Here is a 21,183-nt window from a genome sequence, read left to right as displayed (position 1 = left end):
TATTTGCATTTTTCAAACTCATCCTCATCTAAAAGGAATGGAATCTGCTTTCAAATGGGAACTGGGTATCTCTCCATCCAGGGTTCTCCAGAAAATACCATATTGTGAGACTAGTAAGAATTACAAGTGTTGGCAGTGTGGGGTTAGGCATAGAAAAACATCCAGTTAGCTGTCTGAGTCTCTGCCCAGTCTCAGATGGCACATGGATCCATTTGCTTGTAGCTACTGTATGCTATTTTTTCATTGTGTTTTGATTTTTGTTTAGTTCAATTACAGTGTGTTTGCCCTGTAAGGATACACAGTTCTCTCTAATGGACAGATTATTGCAGCTCTTCATCTTCTATTTGCTATTTTCTGTGGTGGCTAACATTGCTTTTTCTTGGCAGTACCTGGAATGATTTCTCTAAGTGCAGTTGTTGGAGACAATTTGCAGCAGGTGGCATGGTGCCTGGTTGTGACACAGCCCAGTTTCTTCATTGTCATTTCAAGGATTTTATTCTCCCCTCAGTATCTTAAAAAGGAATGTTATTCATAAATGATAAACAAGGAAATACTTAAGAAAAATATTATTAGTTAATATATGTTAAAACTCTTTTCAATGAGAATTGTTCTTTGGAAATAGTGAGTACAGAATTCATACCCTTGAAAAAAAGAAAGCCATTTAAAATCTGTCCTAAGGAAGGATTTTCCAACAGTAAGACTGTGCCCTTTTTCTTCTCAGAATGACATTAAATCATATAGCACATCACTTCTGTGACAAAATGAAGAACCTGGGACTACTGTGAGGATTTGTATCTGTTACACCTGTCTACACAGTTTACTAAAGGTTTTAAGACCATTTAAAGTTTTCCTTTGCCCAGCTGGGATAGTCACAATGGCAGAATACAGTAATTTGTTCTCTATTTTTAGTGATTGAAGAAAAGAAATCTTGCTTACGAGGAGGAACACTTCCTCCAAAAAAGTCTCTGTAGACAGTTAGTATCTACTTTAGACCACTATGATTAAAATTTGTATATTTAATGAAGCTATTTAAAGAAATATTTTGTTTCATCTAAATGGGCAGTTTTACTGTTTTGAAAAGACATGGTATAAAATTAAATGATCTGATACTCCTATTAGCATATTATAAACCATGTAAGATCCAGAGAACAGTGCAATAACAACTTGGTAGTCATGCAGAAGACTTCTAGGTGGAATGTACATGCAGTACTACGTTTGATGGCATGTTTTAGTATTTATGAAGAACCATTCAATATAGATTATTTTAAATGTAATTGCTCAGTAGAGCATTTTGAAGGCAGTCTCCAGTCAGTAATTTAATGCAAAAATGTATCAGTCAGTTCCAAGCAGGTTTCAAATTATGTTAGGTTTGGATTTCTGAGTTTCTTTGGATTATTTCTTAGCTCATTCTTATGGAAAATATTTTCTTTGGTATCTCTGTTAGACTGTCTTGCAGTAAATGGATTGTGTCTTGGGTTTATTTGATTTGTAGCAGAGACATCCACAGTTCTGTAAACCAGATGTTGTTTTCAGTTTTCAGAAGGAGTTCTCATTTGAAGATAAAGAAGAACTTGCAAACAGCACAAAGGATATTGATGCTAATCTCTTAGCAGTACTTCCGAAAGGTAGGTAAGGGAGACATATTATAAACACAAGTGGTAATTTAACAGCATGTGAAGTTTAGTCTGTGCAAGTACAAGGCACAGTTAAAATCACTTAGGTGCAGATGTTTTGTAAATGAGTTTTCCCTGTGAAGTATGCATGAAGGATGAAACAGGATGAACCACAATGCTCTTTTACGAGACCTTGCTACCTCCCTGCTTCATAAAGTTCACCTTTGTTTACCTGGTTTCAGTAGGTTAGTAGTTGAAATTCAAAACTTCAGTTAGATTGTACAGTTAGGTTAATCCCGAGTTCAGAAGTATTAACTTGATTTGTTAAGAGTCACAGCTCTTTCCAGGCCCCTTTGGTGGTTGGTAGAGTCACTGTGCTTGCATGACCAACTGACTGCACTTGAATTTTTGTCTTGCATGCTAAAGGGCCTGCAGTACATATAGAGTTTAGTTTGGGGGGGGGTTAGGGTTTTTTTTCCAAAATTCTATTATAGTCTGAATAATTTCTGAAGAAAGCAGCAGTTGCATCTTTATCGTTTGACACAGTTGAGGTGGAGGCAAGAATTAATTGGCTTGAATTATTCAGAAAAATCACAACATGCTTGACCCATAAAGGGTCATTTGACTGAAAAACTATGTGCAACTAGCACAAAGATGTTCCCTTCATTCAAGGATGTTGTGGACCTGAGAACTTTGGTTAAAATTGTGTGTGTTCTGGTGATATTTACTCTTTTCAGACAAGCTACAAGGCTAAATGCACTAATCCCAACATAAAGGAACTGACTTGCTCTTTTAATGTCATTCATTGCAGAGTTCCTTTAGAAAGGAGCACTTCTTCCAGCATAATATTTAAGTGCTATTTAAGTGACATGCTTGCTTTTAAATGTAATCATTACAGATGTTCAGAAAGAAACATTGTTGGCAATGGTAGACTTTTCCATTGTGTTAATTTTCCTCAAAATGAAAATATATGTACCTGTGTTGCAATGGTTATTTACCATCTCTGAGAAATTAATTCTCTGGCAGGTAACCTTTTGATCCTGTCTATCCAGGCTTCACAAATGTACGTGCTCCCCCTCTATTATGAACTTTTGGAAGGCTTAAATGAGTTTTTACAGCTTCTGTATTGTAAAAAGAAAACTGCTGTCACATGGCTGCAACTTCATTCACATGTCCCCTCTGCAGCTGTCAAAGAGGGCTTTCAGCATAAACATGCTTATATTCTGTAGCATGTTTCTGAAAGATTTCTATGAATATATATTTCTATAAGAAATCTTTCACCTTAATTTAAGAAGTTTTAAAATATAAGGTGCGCTCCAAATGTACTTTTTGTTTTTCATTCTGGGACAACACAGGGAACATTACTGTTTTTCCCAAATAATGGTATTCTAAAGTAAATTTTGTTTCAAAAGTCTACAGTTATCAAAATTAAGATGCCTCTTGACAATTTACCTTAGAGGATATCCTGCCATAGCATCCTGCTCAACATCCTAAAATAAAGCCTCAAGTTCAGAGCTGTTTCTTAACTGTGGCTGTTCTTCCTCTTGCCCTTAACTGACCAATGGTGCTTACAAAGTATGTTGGCATCAAGTAATCTAGATAAGGAGCTTTTACTGTGAAATTAATTATTTTAAGCTTCTTAGTGTTTTCTTGTGTGCTGAATCAGATTTTTGTGTTACCTTTTAGGTAGAAGTGTTGCTATTCTTTAGCGCTCCCATTGTGTTGTTTGTGATGGTCACGTGGGAAAACATCCCATGAACTGATGGAAATTGGCACCAATATATTCAAATTGCAAACTAAAAAGGACAAACCTGGTCTCCTAAGTTTGCAAGGGCCAACCAGTGTCCTTGGGAGTGAAGTGTTTCCAACTGGCTTTCATGTTATGAAGTAAAATATTTTATTTGTCAAAAAGAAACCACTAGAGTAGAAGATTTTCTGCATTTTATCTTCTTTTGGGTTTGCTTTTTTTGTGCTTCTTTTCCCCACCTCATCAAAAGAAGAATATTTCTGAAACTACTTTCACAAAAAAACTCTGCAGATGTTGGCCAACCTAGCTGAAATTACTTCTGTAATCTCAATCTTGGAAAAAGTGTAAGGCAGCATAGAGTAGTCCCATGCTATTTTTGTCCCATGTTGTTTGGGACAAAAATACACCTGTTGGGAGACATTTTTCATGAGACCAGTGCTCTGGTCTTTTTAGGACTGCAAAGTGGTAGTAGAATCTCTGGAACTTCAGCTAGCATGTAGCAAGAGAGTGTTGAGCTAATACTTTGGGAGTTCTTTGGGTGTTCCACATTTCTTGTATGTGGACAACTAATAGTCAAGTTTCCTTTTCTGGGGGTGAGGGGAAAGAAGACTTTTGCTAATAAATGAAGCTGTAAAAGAGCTGTTCTCTGATGATGGTTTTGGTGACTGCATAAATTGGTGACTAGGGGAAAAAAAGGATCAGGACTTGGATGGAATGTGGTTTTACTAACTCTGAGCTCTAGAGGCCTTTGACTTGTCTGAAGACAGACAATTATGGGTTTTCTTTTGACAATGTTATGTATACATAGCCAACAGATAGAACAGAAAAACTATAATAGTTAGTGGAACATAATTAAACAGAAGTAGATTTGGGGAGGTGAGAGCAAAACGTTCCTGAGAAATCATTTCCTTTGGTGTGGATCTGAAATGTAGGCTGGTTTCAAATGGGTAAGTTCTCTGTTCCACTGCTACCACAGCTTGAGTAGACAGGGCAACTGTGGAAAAGTCTGTGAAAACACAGCATAAGGGCTCATCTTTGCTTTGGTGTTGGTTCAGGATCAGAATGTGTTCATTCTTGCTGATCCCACACATTTTATCTGTAGTTCTACTTTTAGGCTTTTCAGCATGTAATGTTGATATGACATTCAATGTCAATAGTATCTATGAGGTATGAGCACTGGTAATGAGTACAGCAAACTTCCTGGATGAGTCAGCTGAGCTGGAACCCTGACCAAGCCATGCATGTTAAGTTCTTCCAGTAGACGGAAGGGAGAAAAGGTGCATCTGACCTTTAAAAGGGTGGTGTTTCAATATTGTTTATCTTCTAAGTATCTAGAGCAATGAAGTCTGGTGGCAAGAAAAAATGCTGATAGGTTTAGCTCTGCAGTGGAACAGTGTCTACTAGACACTCCTCAATCATCAGGTGTTTCTGATGGCAATCTCTGGCCAATTTAGCAGGTGTGGACTTTGGCTTGCTTTAACTTTTGGTCCCTGGGTCAACAGGGTTAGAAGCCCAGAGGTGCGTTGGTCAGAATAGGTGCACACAGCTTTCAGCACCACATGATTGCAAAGGCACAGAGGGGTGTGTGGATGTGCATGTCTGTGTGCTAGGCACACCCCCACCCCAGTCCACTGCTTCCCTTGACAGCCTGGATGGTTTCTCCTCGTGGTGGTAAGAAGTCACACCACACTTGTTTGCGTAGCACTCACTGCTCCAGTGTGGTTTGCGCATGCACATATGTGTGTATATATAGGGACTACATCATCTGTCGTGCCTCCTCCTAGTTCACTACTATTTTGTGGACTGTGGCAGCTGTCTGCTAGCACTTAACACCAGCAAAGAGTTCAGGGGAAGAGAAGGAAAGTATGTCCAATTAAAACTAGAAGGGAAAGTTAGCAAAATAGAAAGTGATTAACCATGCAGGATATCATGAAGGTGCACAGTAATTTTCACTTCAGCATTAGTCACTGGGATTCTTGGGATTTGATCAGTATAAAGGTGTGGAGGAAACTAAGGAATAGGGGACGCTGCTTCTCTTTAAACATAGTCTCTGACCTTTGAGCAGACAGGGTAAGCGGAATTTCCCTACTACCTGGTTTTGAAATGGGTTACTGGAGCATGTAAGCTTGACCTCAGCTAATCAAAATACAACTTGTCCAGTATATACTAGATCTTGAAAACCACTAGGATGGCATAGCAGATTTGGAATTAGCCTGGAAGTACTTGGAGGGGAGGACTACTTGGTGGTCACACCTATGTGCCTAATGCACTTTTGACAGCCCAACCTTAATAAACTGGGAAAACAAGAGGAAAATTCTCATTTCCTGACAAAAGCTATTTCAAACCTCTGAGCTTCAGTTGACTGTTCCTTCTTATTCTCTAAATCATTTTAGCAAGTTTTTGAAACTTATTATCCTATAAACTACATAATCTTTTTGTTTTCTCAGTTTCAGAATTAAGAAAACTCTTTGAACCAAACAACCGAGATTTTTTGGAAATGAAAAGGTAAAAGAAAAAAGTCTTTGGCCTGTAAAACAAAATACGCAGCTTGTTTTGTTACCTCCTCTTAGAAACTCTCCCCTTGAATCTTCATGATGCCTGTTTTCGTATTTTTCATATATTTTTCAGAAAAGAAAGAATAGCTAGACGCTTAGAGGGAATTGAAAATGATACACAACCTATGCTTCTACAAAACTGCCCAGGATCAGTCACACACCGTTTACTAGAGGAAGATACACCAAGATATATGCGTGCAACTGACCCATACAGCCCCCACTTAGGTAAGTAGCACATGTCACTCAGTCTTGCACTGATGAATTACTTCATGTTTGCTTCACTACCAGTTATGGAGTACCTAGAGAAGACTTCTACAGAAGAGCTGTGTCAGGTTGTTTGTTCTTTTTTAATTTGCCTTTTAAGTCTCCAGTTGCCTTATACGAGAAAGTTGATTATTCTTACTGCTTTAAAGTAACTATTTGATTTGAGAAGTATTACTTATTAAAGAATTATTACTAATACATTTTTCTTAATTGTTTGTATGTGCTTTTGGAGACCAAAGTGCAAAAATATAATGTGTCTATGCAGTCACTTTGATTTGTAAGCAAATGGGAAGCTTGTAGTTCACTCAGTTTAAGTGGTGGGTGGGGTACTTGGAGTTTTGGGAAGGACTTGCTTATATATTGTACTTTTGACAGGAAGATCAAATGAAGAGGAGGAAACTTCAGATTCTTCTGTAGAGAAACAACCCAGATCATCCAGATACCGAGCAGAAATCACAGGAGGTAATACAGAGCCCTTGTACAGTACAGCAAACATGGATGTCCAGGAACTAGAATCAAAAGCAGAGAGAATAGCTAGGTACAAGGCAGAGAGGCGGCGCCAGCTGGCAGAAAAGTATGGATTATCTCTTGATTCTGATTTGGATTCTGACTACTCATCCAGATATACACGGGCAAGGAAAGATCCCGACAGCGTGGAAAGAAAGGGAGTGAAAAGTGAAAGGCAAGATGATGAAAACAAAGACTATGGCACTCTCTATTTGTCCAGGACTGAGACGAAGGCATCAAAGAGTGTGATTTCTGATTCCAAAGAGTACTCCAGCCACGAAGATAAAGGTGACCTCTTAAATGAAAAGAGTGTTAGAAAAGCAGATGATGACAGTGCCATTAGACAGGCTTCTGACCCTTCAGCAACCTTGGATAGTTCTGTCTCCATTTCACTTTCTGGACAAGAATCTTCCTGCTATAACGAAGTGCCAATATCACCAAAGCAAACCCCCCGAGAGTCCCTCCCTTCACCAAAGCGGGCAGCCTCACCGACCCACTTGCAGAATGACCAGCCCTTGCACAGTAACAGCAGACAAAGGTAAGCATGATTTTTAATTTTTGTTTTGCTGTAGATTCCTTTATCTTAATCAGCTTCTGCATCAGTGTCTACAGTATTAATGAGAATGTATTTATTACCCTTGAAGAATGTATTTAGTTGCTTTGGATGTCTCAAGCTGGATTAGTTGGGTTTATTGTATTACAGTGTGTTTCTGATAAAGGAAGTGGATATATATTTCTTTAATTAGCTATGTCCTTGGTTTCGCTTTATATTTATAGAAGTTTTACTAAAATTAGGCCCTTTGCAGGGAGGACACAAACTAGAAATTGAAGGAGTTATGGTTCTAAATCTCCTTGCGTTTTTTAATAACCTGTTAGAGCGAGTCTTTAACCTTTTTTCTTCTATATCTTGTAATTGTTTGCTGGGAGCTTCCAAGTAGGGGCAAGCTGTATCTCAATGAAGATTTGAATATCTTCATGACTGCTTCTGCCAAAATTTAATTTTTCAGGCTTAAAAGCTGAAGAGTGCCTTGGGTCAGTTGAAATAATAGTTGATTTGTTTTCCTGATGCAAAAGTGTAAAAAACGCTTTTGAACTGTGCTAGTCAATCTTTCAGATAATGCCAGGCATATATGTGCATGAAGGGGCAGAGGAGAGAGTTAGAATTCTATGCTAAATTGTGTCAGATTTGACAAATTTACTACAGTAATAGGGTAAACAGATTCTTCCAAAAGGGAAAAACAATTAGTTTTCACTAGTTTTCCATTATAATTTCACAGTGTGGTATAGAAACACTGTCAAGTTCTTACAGTGACTGAAAACAATGCATGACTAAGATATTTTTTTTAAGTATGATTTTCTCTAAGTGTGAGTCTTTAATTTCTTGGTAGGTGGATAGATAGAAAATAATAACTGTAAAAATGTAAGTTTAAATGTTGCAACTAGAAATTATGTAAATGAGAACTTAATTTTAAACATATCTGCATAATGCTGAGCAGTGTTGACTGCTCTTAAGAAACTGAGGTAACTGGTATAAACTCAACCATTTACTCTTTCAACAGAGCACAAGAGCTCTCAATTCCCAGGTGTAAGAAATCAGGAAAAGCAGGAAAGACACCAGCATGGATTATTAAAGAAGCAAATGCACAGTCAGGGAGCAGAGACAGTTGTTTTGGGAAGAATATAGGGACACTGCCCAGTTGTGTAGAGATGGGGTTAGGAAGGCCAAGGTGAAGCTGGAGCTGAACTTTGCAACGGATGCAAAGCATAGCAAGGACTTCTGCAGGTATATTAGCTGGAAATGGAAGGTCAGAGCAAAACTGGTAACAATGGACGAGGAGAAGGCCCAACTACTTTTTTGCCTCAGTCTTGAGTGGCAACCTCTCTTTCCACACCTCATGAGTGAGTGGACAGCAGGATTGTGACTGGGGAAGCAAAGTCCCTCCCACTATAAGAAAAGATCATATTTGTGATTATCTGAGGAAACTGAACAAAATTAAGTCTGTAGGACCCAGTTAGATTTATCCCAGAGTCCCAAGGGAATTGGCTGGTATATCTCCATGATATCTGAGCAGTCAGGTGAAGTCCCAAGTGACTGGAAAAAGGGAAACATTGCACCCATCTTTAAAAAGGGGAGAAAGGAGGATACTGGAAACTACTGCTCGGTCAGCCTCACCTCTGTACCTGGGAAGATCATGGAACAGATCCTCTCAGAAGCTATGCTAAGGTACATGGAGGACAGGGAGGTGATTCGAGGCAGCCAGCATGGCTTCACCAAGGCAAGTCCTGCCTGACCAACCTAGTGGCCTTCTGTGGTGGAGTGACTACATCACTGGACAAGGGAAGGGCTATGGATGTCTCTGTCCGTGCTCCTGGAAGGCCTTTGAGACAGTCCCCCACAACATCCTTCTCTGTAAATGGAAGAGATATGGACAGACTGTTCAGTAGATGAGGAATTGGTTGGACAGTTGCATCCAGGGAGCAGTGGTCAACAGCTCAGAGTCCTGATGGACAAGTGGCGTCCCTTAAGGGTCTGAATGGGGACCAGGGTTGTTTAATGTCTTCGTCAATGACACAAGGGGGTTGAGTGCACCCTTAACAACTTTGCAGATGACACCAAGCTGAGTGGTGCAGTAGACACTCCTGAAGGATGGGATATCATCCAGAGGGACGTGGACAAGCTCAAGAAGTGGGCTCATGGGAGTCTCATGAGGGGTTTGGTAAGGCCAAGTGCCAAGTCCTGCACCTGGGCTGGGGGAAGCCCCAGTACCAGTACAGGGTGGGGGTTGAAGGGATTGAGAGCAGCTCTGCCAAGAACTTTGGGGAACTGGTGGATGAGAGGCTGGACATGAGCTGGCAGTGTGCACTTGCAGCCCAGAAAGCCAAATGTGTCCTGGGCCACATCAAAAGGACCGTGTCAGCAGGTCAAGAGTGGTGATTCTGCTCTCTCTGCTACTCTGCTCTCATGACATCCCACCTGGAATACTGCATCTGTAGCTCTGTAATCCTCAGCACAGGAAAGATACAGACTGTTGGAGCAAGTCTAAAGGAGAGCCACAAAAATAATCAGAAGCATGGAGCACCTCTCCTGTGCAGAAAGGCTGAGAGAGCTGGGGTTGTTCAGCTTGGAAAAGAGAAGGCTCCAGGGAGACCTGATTTCAGCCTTTCAGTGCTGCAGAAGATGATTATAAGACTGGGACAGACTTTTTAATAGGGACATTTCTCCTTTCCAATAGGACAAGGAGGAATGGTTTTAAACTAAAAGAGGGTAGATTGATACTAGATATAAAGAAGAAATTTTTTACAAGAAGGATGGTAAAGCACTGGCATAGGTTGTCTAGAGAGGAGGTGCATGCCCCATGCCTGGACGCATTCAGGGTGATGTTGGATGGGACTCTGAGCAACCTGATGTCGATGAAGATGTCTCTGCTCATTGCAGGGGGATTGGACTAAATGACCTTTAAAGGTCCCATCCAACTCAAACTATTCTGTGATTCTATGAATAAACAATAATATAATACAAATTGCTGACTGCGTTATCTCTAATTTCATATTCTTTCTGGATGAGGCTTGGGTCAATATTTGCATAAAACAAATTTCCCATAATTGCTGTCTCTCTATCTTTTGAAGGAAACCATCTGCACCCACCAAGATGTGGTGTAGTACTTAAAGCAGCTAAGAGCTTAAATTTAGGGTTTGGTCTCTTGTTTGGATACACGTGTAGGCAGTAAGTGGTACTTTAAAGGCCAAGTTGCCAAGAGTCCATTCTTTAACAGCCCTGACACCTTCAGTGACAGTGTGTGCTCAGTGGTATGATATTCAGAGATGTAAGAATAACGTCTCTGAAACTCTTGTCCCTGATCTTGAGTGGTAAAGAAGTTACTGTGTCCATGCAGTCCGTTTAAAGTTAGTGTGGTGGTCTCCTGTAAGGCTATTTGCACAAGAGAAATAAAGGCTAACTTTTTCAGGTGACTGCTGTTCTGAAGTCAGTTCCACATTCTATACAGGCTACAAAATTGGTTTTGTTAAATTTAAAGTTCCTGAGTTTAAATTGGAAAATAAATGCGTCTTGCTTTGGAATATATGTGAAAGCTTTTGTGCCTTCAGTATTAAGAAGATTTAATAATTAATCCAGTTACCTATCACTGAGAAGGTATCATTTGACATTGCCTGCATTTGGCTCCTGAAATGGCTGATTAAATTCAAAACATGGCTTGCATTCTTCTGATTGCACTCTTCAAAGGATGAATGATCAAGTACAAATAATTGCTGCTTGGGCCATGCCCACTATAAAAATGTGCCAAAGTACACCTTAAGAGAGAAGGAAGTTCCCATGCTTCAAAGCAATTCCAGCTAGCAACTTCTAGTCAGCTTCTTTGAAAGGGCTTTACCTTCTATTTGGTCAGTTCCATTAGGGATTCAAAAACGTTTGGAAAAAGAGAAGGCGTTTCAACCGTTGGTGTTGGTCGTTGTTCTAACATAGATGTGGATTCAATGACAATGGTAGGTGAGTTCTCAAATTCAAACTTATTTCCATCAAATACACTGTTATCTTCAGAACAGTTGATTTTACCTTTTCCAACTGTTTTTCTTAAAAGACTAGCTAAGAAAAATTGAAATATATGACCTGGAGCTTGATTTGGGATTTTTATCCCAAATGGCTCTTCGGCAATGGAAAGAGCTCTTTCAGATGTAGCTATAAGAATGGAAAGCATCCTGGATGCTCGTCACCTCCAGGGAGTGAGTTTGTTAATGTGGCAGGACAGCCTGTGCTTGCAAGGTTAAAAGTATTTGATGTGTTCTGCCGTTGCTGGGGAATTGTAGGTGAAGGTGAACATTAGGAAAGTATTTGAGAAACTGGATGTGGGATGTCTGCAAACACCCTTTCCTGCAGTGCTGCAGGACTTTTAAAAGTTCTTCTTTCTTTTTATGCTTTCAACTCCAAAATGTAAACAGAGTAAAGTCAGGCAAGACTAAATTAGGGGTCACTTTGTTTCGTAAGTTTTTCCTTTGCCAAGTCACCCAGTGACACAGTGTGTTTAACTTGTGCTAACCAGGTGGGCATTTCTGAAGCTTTGCAATAAGGGGTTACAAGAGGAGAGAGGGGTTCTAGATGCTTCTGAGAATTTCTGAGGAAATATGATGTAGCCATGTGAATTTTTCACTTCATTAAATTCCTATTACTGCTTTGTTTTGGTCGCAGCAGTCTTTACCATTTCAAATCACAAATTAAAGGAATGGCTTTAACAACTTTTTCAGATGTCCTTACACAAACTGACCTGCAATGGCAAATGCAAAAATTAGGTTGTGTAGTTGCTTTCACTTCTCAATTTTTGGACAATGTGCACTTGGTAAAGTTACCTCTGTAGATTCTTTAACATTTAGAATACTTTGTATATGTTTGTGGGATTATATAATAGTTTCTGTCACAGTTTATCACCTTTGCATTCAATTAGTGTGCATTGCTTTTGTTTTCTAGAACAGTCCTCTGCAATTGAGTGATCAGAAATAAAAAGCAGTGGGGAGGGGAGATTGGGAGAAATAATGGGAGCATGTGCTGAGATTTCAGAAATTACCTGAAGTTCTGTTTTCTGTAGTAGTGCAGGGAAAGCAAAACCTGAATGGTTTCTTCAGAAAGATTCGGAAGGGGACACACCTTCACTTATCAGCTGGCCCTCCAGGTATCATAAAACATAGCTGTGTGGCTAACAATCAGACTACAAACCTCCCCTTTCTTTCCCTTTACTCTCTTCATTTAACACTTGCCCTTAATTTTCCTTTAACAGCAGCAAGTAAGAAAGTGGGGGTTTTTTGTGGATAAACAGCTGTTGAAACTTTTCTGAAGTGTCTGCTTTTATTCTAACCAACAACCAATTGGTGTTTTGATGAAGAAGTACAAAGGCCCCAAGCTTCTTCCACAGCTACTATCATTCTGGCTTCCACAAGATTTCATAACTTCTTACTTTATCTCATTTTGTACTCTGCAAACCAGCATATTTTTAGGCTGTACACCATTCCATCTTAGCATTCCCTACAATTAACTCCTTGAATTCCAACAGAGATGGTACAAAAGAAGTAAAAAAATAATTACATGGAAAAGTAAAACAAAATCTTGATCAGAGCGACAGGCAGCTGCTTTCTCCTGGTTTGGTAACACGTACAGTGAACCCACCATGAAAAGCTTTTCAAGAAGACTTTTTTTCATGTTCCTGATGAAAGTAATTCTTATAACCCAGTACTAACATCAGTGTGGATGTTCTGGAGAGTGCTTGGTACATGTAGTTCAAATGCTTCTTCAGACTTAACATACTTAATGTGCTTAAGCAACTTTGAGAAGTTTCCCTGATAAGTGCCTAAATCTTCAAGAAGCACTGAAATATTAGAAAGATTGGTGTTTCAAATAACTTCCGATATTCTGAATTTTTCTCTCAGATAATTTGCCCTTTTTTTCCTAAATCTTAGGTTTGTTTTTTTTTTCTTAATTATGTAAACTCCAAAACATCTGTTGGTAGCAAGCCTGGAATTGCACATACTTTGAGCTGATTGCTTACTTTCAAACAGAGAGCTAGTCTCCTAGCTTGAGTCTCTCTCTTTTCTCAGAATTAAAATAATTTTTTTATACCCATTTGAGAGGGGAGGAAGTACAGGGCTTTCATTTTTAATACTGTGTGCATTATCTCCAGACGCTTGCCCTGTAAGCTGTCTGAGCCTCGGCGAGGCTTTGAAAGTGCTTTACCTGCAGTGATAGCCCCAGAGCAAAGGCTGCCCCTGGCTGCACGTGCTTGCCTCCCACTGTGCTGCCGTGTATTCAGTTTAGAGAGGTTAAATACGAACCTTTTTTTGCATGGATGTTGCACGTGTCCAGAGGTGTTTCTAGAAAACACACTGAAGTAAGGTAACTTTTAGGAACAGTCCTGCAAGTTTTGCATGTTAGAATGTAACGAAACATTTTAAAACAGAACACCTGTTTTGGTTTTTAAATGCCTTTTTCCCTGCAAGGTCTCTGAAGAGCAACAGCCATGCCAAAGTTTTGCTTTCGGTTTTAGCATTTGCCCTTTCAACATTTTTTCTCACTTACTGAAACAGGTTACACTACATGTGACATTTCAGATGTCTTAAATGATACACAAAAACACAAGTAAACCAGTCTCTGGCAAAACATCTGACAGGCTAGATGGAGATAACATGTTTTTTCATTCCTTTCTCCAATGCAACAACATCTTGGTATGACGTAAGCTTCCCAGTGTTTAGACATCTTCAAATATCTGACTGCATACACAGCTGCCAGTAGAATTTGCAATTTCAGGCTGAACCCAACACTCTGATAATATAAAAAGCAGTTTTGATCATCTTGTTTGTTTGAGATTATGGGTATGTGCTGTTTGGCAAATGCAGTTGCAATCTCAGGAGAACATGCTGTATGTTCTCAGAGCTTGCACAGTTACCTTCTCAGGAGTCATGCATGTCCAAGGCCTGTGAATCACTTGACTGTTTTTGAGCAGTGTTACTGCTAAGACTCAGGGGGAGGAAGGGGTTGCATCATAAGATTGCTTTCTTTGATGTATTGTTTTTTATTTTACTACAGTGTTGCTTTCTGTACCCACAGTAGGTGTCTGTGTTCCTTTCCAGATTGGGTATTGCTGTTCACAGCTTTAATCCTTTTTCTTTCTTAAAGAGTAAAAGTTAGAGAGAAATTGGTGAAAGAGGAAAGTGCTCGTGGAAGCCCTGAACTTGCCACAGACACAGTATCTCAGAGAAAATCCCATCCAGTGCCAGCCCACTACATACCTCTTCAGACAGAAACGTCTGCCTTTGATAGGGTCATAAATCAGCCTGTCAGTTCCATCCGCCAACCAATCCATGGCTATATTCAGCCTGCTGGCATTGCTCACACAGCTCAGCTGATGGCAGCAGAAGAACCAGCAAACGCCTCTGCTGGCAGCCTCCTCCCACCAGACAGTGTAAGCCTCGTAACAAAATCCTCAGCAGCCTCTGCATCAGAGAGTGAAAAGAAAGAAGCACCTGGTTATGGAGCAAAACCTGGTGAAGAAGATTCCTTGGAGGGTGAACAGGCTTCCAAAGGCAGAAGACCAATTCTGCCATCTGAGATTCGCAAGCAAGGGAAGAACCATGAAGGCCTCTTTGGAGGAGGAGAATTGGAGACCTCTGTGGGGAGCTCCTCCTTTGCAAGCAAGCCAAAAGTTAACTCAGAAGTTCAGAGAGAGCTGGAATGCAATAAGAGGCAGGCCCCCGAGCAGCAGTTTAAGACCCCTGAGAACATAGAAAGGAGTGAAGCTGTTATGTACATACAGAGCGGATCTGTATTGCAGCCTGACAAGGCAAAGGCTCCTGTTTGGAAAGTGTCAACAACAAAGCATAAGGTCCTGACTCGCTCCATGTCTGACTATACTGTGACTTCTAAGCTAGAAGCTTTTAAAAGTAAGGAGAGCATGGAAGCAAATCCACCAAATGGTGAGATTGGCATGGTTGACACAAAAGTCTCTGTTGCCCAGCTCCGTAATGTCTTTCTGGAGACTGCTAATGCCAACAAGAAAACAGAACTGTAGGTGACATTTCACTCGTATTTTCGTGTGAAACTTGCACGTCCTTGGCAAAATTACACCCACTCAACAGCAGTTGTTGTTCGGCACTTAAAGCACACAGCTTAGCTCTCACCAGTGTGTACTGGAGGCTGAGATGGTTTGAATCCCGCTTTTGTGCTTCTGCTTGCTAGTGCAGGTTGTGATGTGGGGTAGCTGGAATGTGTTCGTCTGCGCATGGTACCGGAGGAGCATGCAGAGTGATCTCTGGGGAGTTGTTGAGATGCTTACATCTGTGCTTTACTTCTCTCTCCTATTTTCTTTCCTATGCGCTCTCTATCGTGCGATTTGAAAGTGAATCTCGGTTTGAGATGTCAACAGCAGGTAGTACTGTGTCTGCCAATGGGGACCGTGAAAGAGGGCCACGAAAGGCGAGGCGCTATTTTACTCCTGGTGAAAATAGAAAGACTTCTGAGAGATTTAAAACTCAACCTATAACATCAGCAGAACGAAAGGAGACAGATAGGTAGGCATGTATGTAGCTCTGTGTAGCATTCTGGTGCAGGTAGATTATTAACAAGCTTGTGAAAAGATTTGTTCATGTATTAGCATAAACATTTTGCAAGGTTATTGTTTCTCTTTAAAAACAATCAAGTATTTATTATAGTTTCTTATAAAATGAAACCCCAAACACCCCCCAACAAAACAAATCTGTTGCAAATTCCTCCCATTTGAAATAGTGAACAATGAATCATGCTAAAGTACTGTAGCTGTCTGGTTCTAATGTTAAATGCTTTTGGTTTTATATAAAGGGTCTCCTTTCCATCTAATTTGCTTTATCATTTATTCTCTTTGTAAACCACCAAAGCTACCTATTTTATGTTAAAAGAGCTGGTAGCAAATCTTAAACTTTTATTTTCTGCAAGATGAACTAGAAAGAATTTTCCTTTACTGTATTTAAGTTTGGCTGCAATTGCTTGCCTTTATGCTTTATTAAAGGATGTTCCTAAGTGGACACTGCTGAAACCTGAAAAACAGATAAATTCTCCCACTCTTAAGACTTTGAGGTCCTGCTACTTCAGATTGAATTTGAATTTCATTTTTGATGTCTTCTTTCCAGCTAACTTTTTTCTGTTTGATAATTTTTCACTAGGTCAATTTTGTGTGCAGAAATACCAGCTGCTGACGGTATGTTACTGTTTTCTAAGGAAGAAATGGGATCTAATATGTTTTATTTTGTTTCAACTGAAAAACTGTTTGGTGATGCAAACAAAATCCACTTGAAAGTATCTTTACCTATGATACAGTTGAAGTACCCCTTTTCCTTGGGCCACATCTACTACAGACTTGATTTCAAACTCATTTAAGTCCAAAAGTCTGTCTGTGGATACCAAACTTCAAATGGGAGTCAAGCGGAGAATGGCTTGAAACTTTTCAATATAGTTGGGGTTGGGTTTTTTCCTTATTTAGACAATAAATAAGCTAGTTGTTGGGAAAAAAATTAATCATTGATCAGTTTTAATCACTGGTCTAGGACTTATAATTTAAAAAAAGCCTTTAGTATAATGTGAAACTGATGTTGCTAACTTGTTTTTGGCTAAGGAAGTTGCAAAATTCAGGTTATTAAATTACAGGATTCAGTCTGCCATCTTGCTTCTCTTTCCCACATGTCACCCTTGGCAAGCCTGGCACAAATTAAGTAGGTAATCTCATGAGTAGCTATATTTAGATTTAATGCCTTATGCTATTTGAAAGCTGATATTCCTTGCAGCTCTGGGATGCTGGCTCTTGGATCTGGAGGATGCTGATTTCAGCTCCTGAGGATACCAATTTAGCCTCTGAGAAATGGGGACAAAAGGTGGTAATCAGAATGGTCAGCTAGTAGAAAATAGATGTTCAATACTGTTCATTGACCCTTAAGAAAGTCCTTATTTTCTTAGTTCATGTGTTTTCATAGACTGATGCAATAAGTTTGATTATTCATAAAAGGTTGTTTTGATAGCTTGAAAGGACTTGAACTGTCCTGAAGACAAGTCTTTTGTTTGCAAATCATGTCAAGAATTTTCATTTGATGCAATACATGTAAAAACAAGTCAAGTTTACACAACTGGGTTCACAGTAAGTTTTTTGTTAAATGTGAGGAACAGCCAGCTTATTTGCTGATTTGTAATCATTCATTTTAAAAAAAACATTACTCTTAATATGAGCTTGATTCATTATGTTCAGCCTCCTTTTTTTCTCCCTTTGTGTAGATGAAGAAAAATTGGATGATCGAGCCAAACTAAGCGTAGCTGCAAAGAGACTGCTTTTTAGAGTGAGTATTACATTTTCTAAATAGAAAGCTGAATTAAACATTTCATATACAAGATGCTGAAGGAACCCAAATTGCATTAGAATGAACTATAATGCAGTTAACCAAGTCCAAGCTACATAAATTTTGTTTTTTGCTTCATTCCCTACCTACACAGTAGACCTGTTGCTCTAAAGCCTTCTTTAAGAATGTCATTTAGAGAGAAGTGTGTAGTTAGTTTTAACTCTGTGGTGCATACTGTGAAATTGCATCTGCTTCTAATTCAGAGGTGGGCATTTGGGAACTTCACTGCTCTACATTCAGGAAAGCTAAGAAGAAAGTATTGCTTCAGAACTTTTCTTCCGTAGTTTTAATTATGACATATGTCCTCTTAGGAAATGGAAAAATCATTGGAAATGAAAAATATTCCCAAACCACCTTCAAGAAGTTCGGCAGTGGAGAGAAGGCTGCGGCGTTTGCAGGACAGGTCTCACACACAGCCCATTACCAGTGAGGAGGTGGTCATCGCAGCGACGTAAGTCTTGTGCATGTGTTGGCTCTAACTCCAGCTGCTGCTTTCAAATCTGGGAATAAGCTCCGTATCTGTGGTGCTTATAACTTTGTAGCAAGGAAAACATTTATTGCTAAAGGCCTTGAGAGCCACAGGGAAAGCTATATTGGAATTAATTTTTAAATGTAGAGGGACTAGTAAAGCCTAACTTGTATGAACTGTAATTTGGCAGGAAGTTTAGGAACCTGTGGATTAGGTAAATGAGATTAATCATAGCATTGTTTCATAACTCAAATGAAAAGGATAGTTTGTGCTGAGGGAAATCTGCACGATTTCTTATGGAGTGTGTATGTATTGGGGAAAACCTTTTATGCTCTGAAATCTCAAAGGTGCTTTTTGGAAATGCTTTTCTTGCACTCTGCTCATATAACATGACATTTTCCTGAAAAAGGGAAAATAATTTTGGGGGGAAATTAAACAAAGGTGAATGAATGTTCACCTAATGGTCAGCTGAAAGGTAGCTTACTTTATGGGTTATGAATAACTTCAAGAGACAGCCTGTTTGGTCCTCTAGGATTTTAGTTCTTTCAACGTATTTGGAATTATTTTGCAAATGTTACAGCAGATAACTCAGTTAATTGAAAATCATTGCTGTTTGGTTTTTTTTTTCTGTTTTGGTTTGGTTTGGTCTTTTCTGTAGTTAACACTTAATGTATTGCTTTTCTTAATGCTTTTTTCTTCTCTCTCCCTGTGAATTTTCCCTCCTTGGCAATTCTTTAAAGTGAAACTACCCCTGCTTCACGTTCTGTGAATACCCACACAGTAGTGACAAGAGTACCTAGTCCCACTGTAGTTAAGAGCACTGTACAACCTACCAGGTACTGGGGGGGTAAACATGCATGTTACATGGAGCACAAGATTCCTCAATAGCAGATGCATCTTTAAAGCCTTGAATGCCTTTTCAATGTGTCAAGTCAATACTTGTTTCAAGAATATTTAAAACATTCGTCAACTTCATTTATGTTTGCATGATAAAGCAATGCAGCTTTTTTTTTTGTCAGGACCCTTCTAACCACACTTACCTATTGTAGAAGCATATTCTTCTTGTGAAAGAAATTAATTTGCATGTGAGCAAACCTAGCAGAACCCTCTTTGCTCTTGTAATTTTTTTTGTATGGTAGTATCATCCTAAGATGAAAATAGCGCAGCTGAGTGCTTGATTTCACAAGGAGTACATGTCCTTTGTCTGTCTCTACATATATATTTTTTTAGCTTGCAAAATTAAAGGAAATATAAGAAATTGCACCACCTATAGGAAAGTTGCAGAATACTGTTTGCTCGTTCTGAATGAAAGAATTTTAGCGGAGACCATGACAGAAAAAAGAATAATTAGAGAATACTACTAATTCCGTAAATGTGGAAGAAGTTGAACAATAAAATCTTTTATTGTAAAGGTGAATAAAATACATTATTGTAGAGACAAATGCAGTTACAGCTTTTATGAATTAATATGTCTGCCTTCAGCATTGGTCAAACAATCTTCAAAATCAATGGACTGTGTTTCAAAACTATTTTTTGTTGTTGATTTATCCCAGATAATTCAAAACAAAAGACAGTCTGAATTCTGTTCCACTTCAGATTATAAGAGGCATTGCAATTTATTCTAACTTAAAAGCAGCACTAACTTGGAGTTTAAGTCTGTCTTTTAAATGTCTTTATCATATGTGGTCCACAAATTGCTTTCAAAAAAATTGAGCTTTATATAAATTGTACTGTAGGACCTGTGTATGTTCTACAGCAGGCATCCTAAATGTCTCTCCATAGCTCTGTACTCTGTATAAAGAGATTGTCTGTAAAATCTCTCTTCAATCTTGAATTCCCTTTTAAAAAAACATTGTGTCCTAATCAAATGAATTCATGAATGAAAATGTAACTTTTTTTTAAATCTTCAGCTGTCAAATTAGAATTCATCATGCCAATGTTGAACCACTGCATACCCACTCAGGCTGCTATATTACATTGGCTATTGTGCTTCACGTGCAGATCTTCTGCTTCTATCAGGTTGAGATTTTAAAGCTGCACAATGGCTTCTTCAAAACTAATTTCCAGTTCTGCTTCTTCAGCTTGCAGGCATCAGCACACCAAAAAATTTTAGCTAAAGAGGAGATAAGAGCAGCCAAAGAGGCGATGGGGCAAGATCAGTCTGAGGAACCAGATTCTTCCACCTTAAGCTTGGCAGAAAAGATGGCTTTGTTTAACAAACTGTCTCAGCCAGTGTCCAGGGCCATCTCCACAAGGAATCGGGGAGATATGAGGCACAGGAGAATGAATGCTCGTTACCAGACCCAGCCAGTCACTCTTGGAGAGGTTGAGCAGGTAAGTGCCATCATAACTGTTCTGCATTTCTTTTTATTGGAGAAAACATCTTCAGTGTAAGATACCATAAAGGCTGGCCTTTCCTTTGCTCTGAGCTACACACAGAGGAGAAAGTTTGTGAGGAAGCAGCCTTCTGACATTGAGGAACAACATTCCCTAAAGCGTTCAAATTTTTTGGTATGGTTTTCTTCTTTTTTTAAGTAATTCATGAGTATATCGACTTCCTGCCTGGTGCAAGTTGTACCTTTCACAGTGTCTGTCATTTCCACTAGAGTATTACAGGTCTTCTAAAAGTAAATTCCTGATCAAAGAGGTAAAAACTGACATGCATCATTTTGCTTTAGGTGTATTTTCAGCAAATTTTGAAGCTTTGTCATGTGCAATTTTCAGGCTCTTTCCTGAAAGCACAATATATTTCTGTTATTAGTTAGGACATATTCTGTCATTTTCCTCTGGGAGGAGGCATTGATTTTTATCTGTATTTTTTTTCCCTAAAAGCAGAAATACTTTTGAAATTCAGGAAGTCAAAGAGAAATTATTTAATGTGTGCAGTGAAATTTGGCTTCCTGTTCTGGAATACTTCATCTAATTGGAACTGCAAAGGAATGCCTTTTTAGTGAAGCCTGAGCATGAGGTGGCCCCAAAGTGGTCTTTTAGAGCTGTTCACAATAGCAGAAGCAGCAGTCCCTTCGCATTACAGCTTTAAAAGAAATCACTTTAACAGTGAAGCACAACTCCTATGCATGTCATATTTCTAGGGGTTTGGATAAATTTGAGTGTTAG

The 21,183-nt window shown here is 39.1% G+C and overlaps 1 protein-coding gene across 19 annotated transcripts in view; it reads left to right on the top strand.

The window, feature by feature from the left end:
- Positions 1-21,183, top strand: part of SVIL (supervillin) — a 134,307-nt gene that overhangs the window by 73,721 nt on the left and 39,403 nt on the right. For 9 of the 19 annotated variants that reach the window (XM_039548310.1, XM_039548311.1, XM_019283174.2 and 6 more), the window contains 12 exons: positions 1,534-1,625; positions 5,808-5,865; positions 5,989-6,140; positions 6,555-7,224; positions 12,281-12,364; positions 14,359-15,246; positions 15,579-15,749; positions 16,377-16,411; positions 17,476-17,537; positions 17,909-18,048; positions 18,807-18,902; positions 20,148-20,400. In XM_039548310.1, coding sequence (XP_039404244.1) covers positions 5,858-5,865; positions 5,989-6,140; positions 6,555-7,224; positions 12,281-12,364; positions 14,359-15,246; positions 15,579-15,749; positions 16,377-16,411; positions 17,476-17,537; positions 17,909-18,048; positions 18,807-18,902; positions 20,148-20,400 — 2,559 coding nt within the window. In that variant the 5' untranslated portion in view covers positions 1,534-1,625; positions 5,808-5,857. The remainder of the gene's footprint in view (positions 1-1,533; positions 1,626-5,807; positions 5,866-5,988; positions 6,141-6,554; positions 7,225-12,280; positions 12,365-14,358; positions 15,247-15,578; positions 15,750-16,376; positions 16,412-17,475; positions 17,538-17,908; positions 18,049-18,806; positions 18,903-20,147; positions 20,401-21,183) is intronic. The other 10 variants (XM_039548313.1, XM_019283172.2, XM_019283179.2 and 7 more) reach the window with 7 other exon arrangements.

This window comes from Corvus cornix, chromosome 2 (assembly GCF_000738735.6).
Source record: "Corvus cornix cornix isolate S_Up_H32 chromosome 2, ASM73873v5, whole genome shotgun sequence".
Taxonomy (NCBI): domain Eukaryota; kingdom Metazoa; phylum Chordata; class Aves; order Passeriformes; family Corvidae; genus Corvus; species Corvus cornix.
The sequence above is the reverse complement of the archived record's forward strand: the minus strand, read 5'-3'. Positions and strand labels throughout refer to the sequence as shown.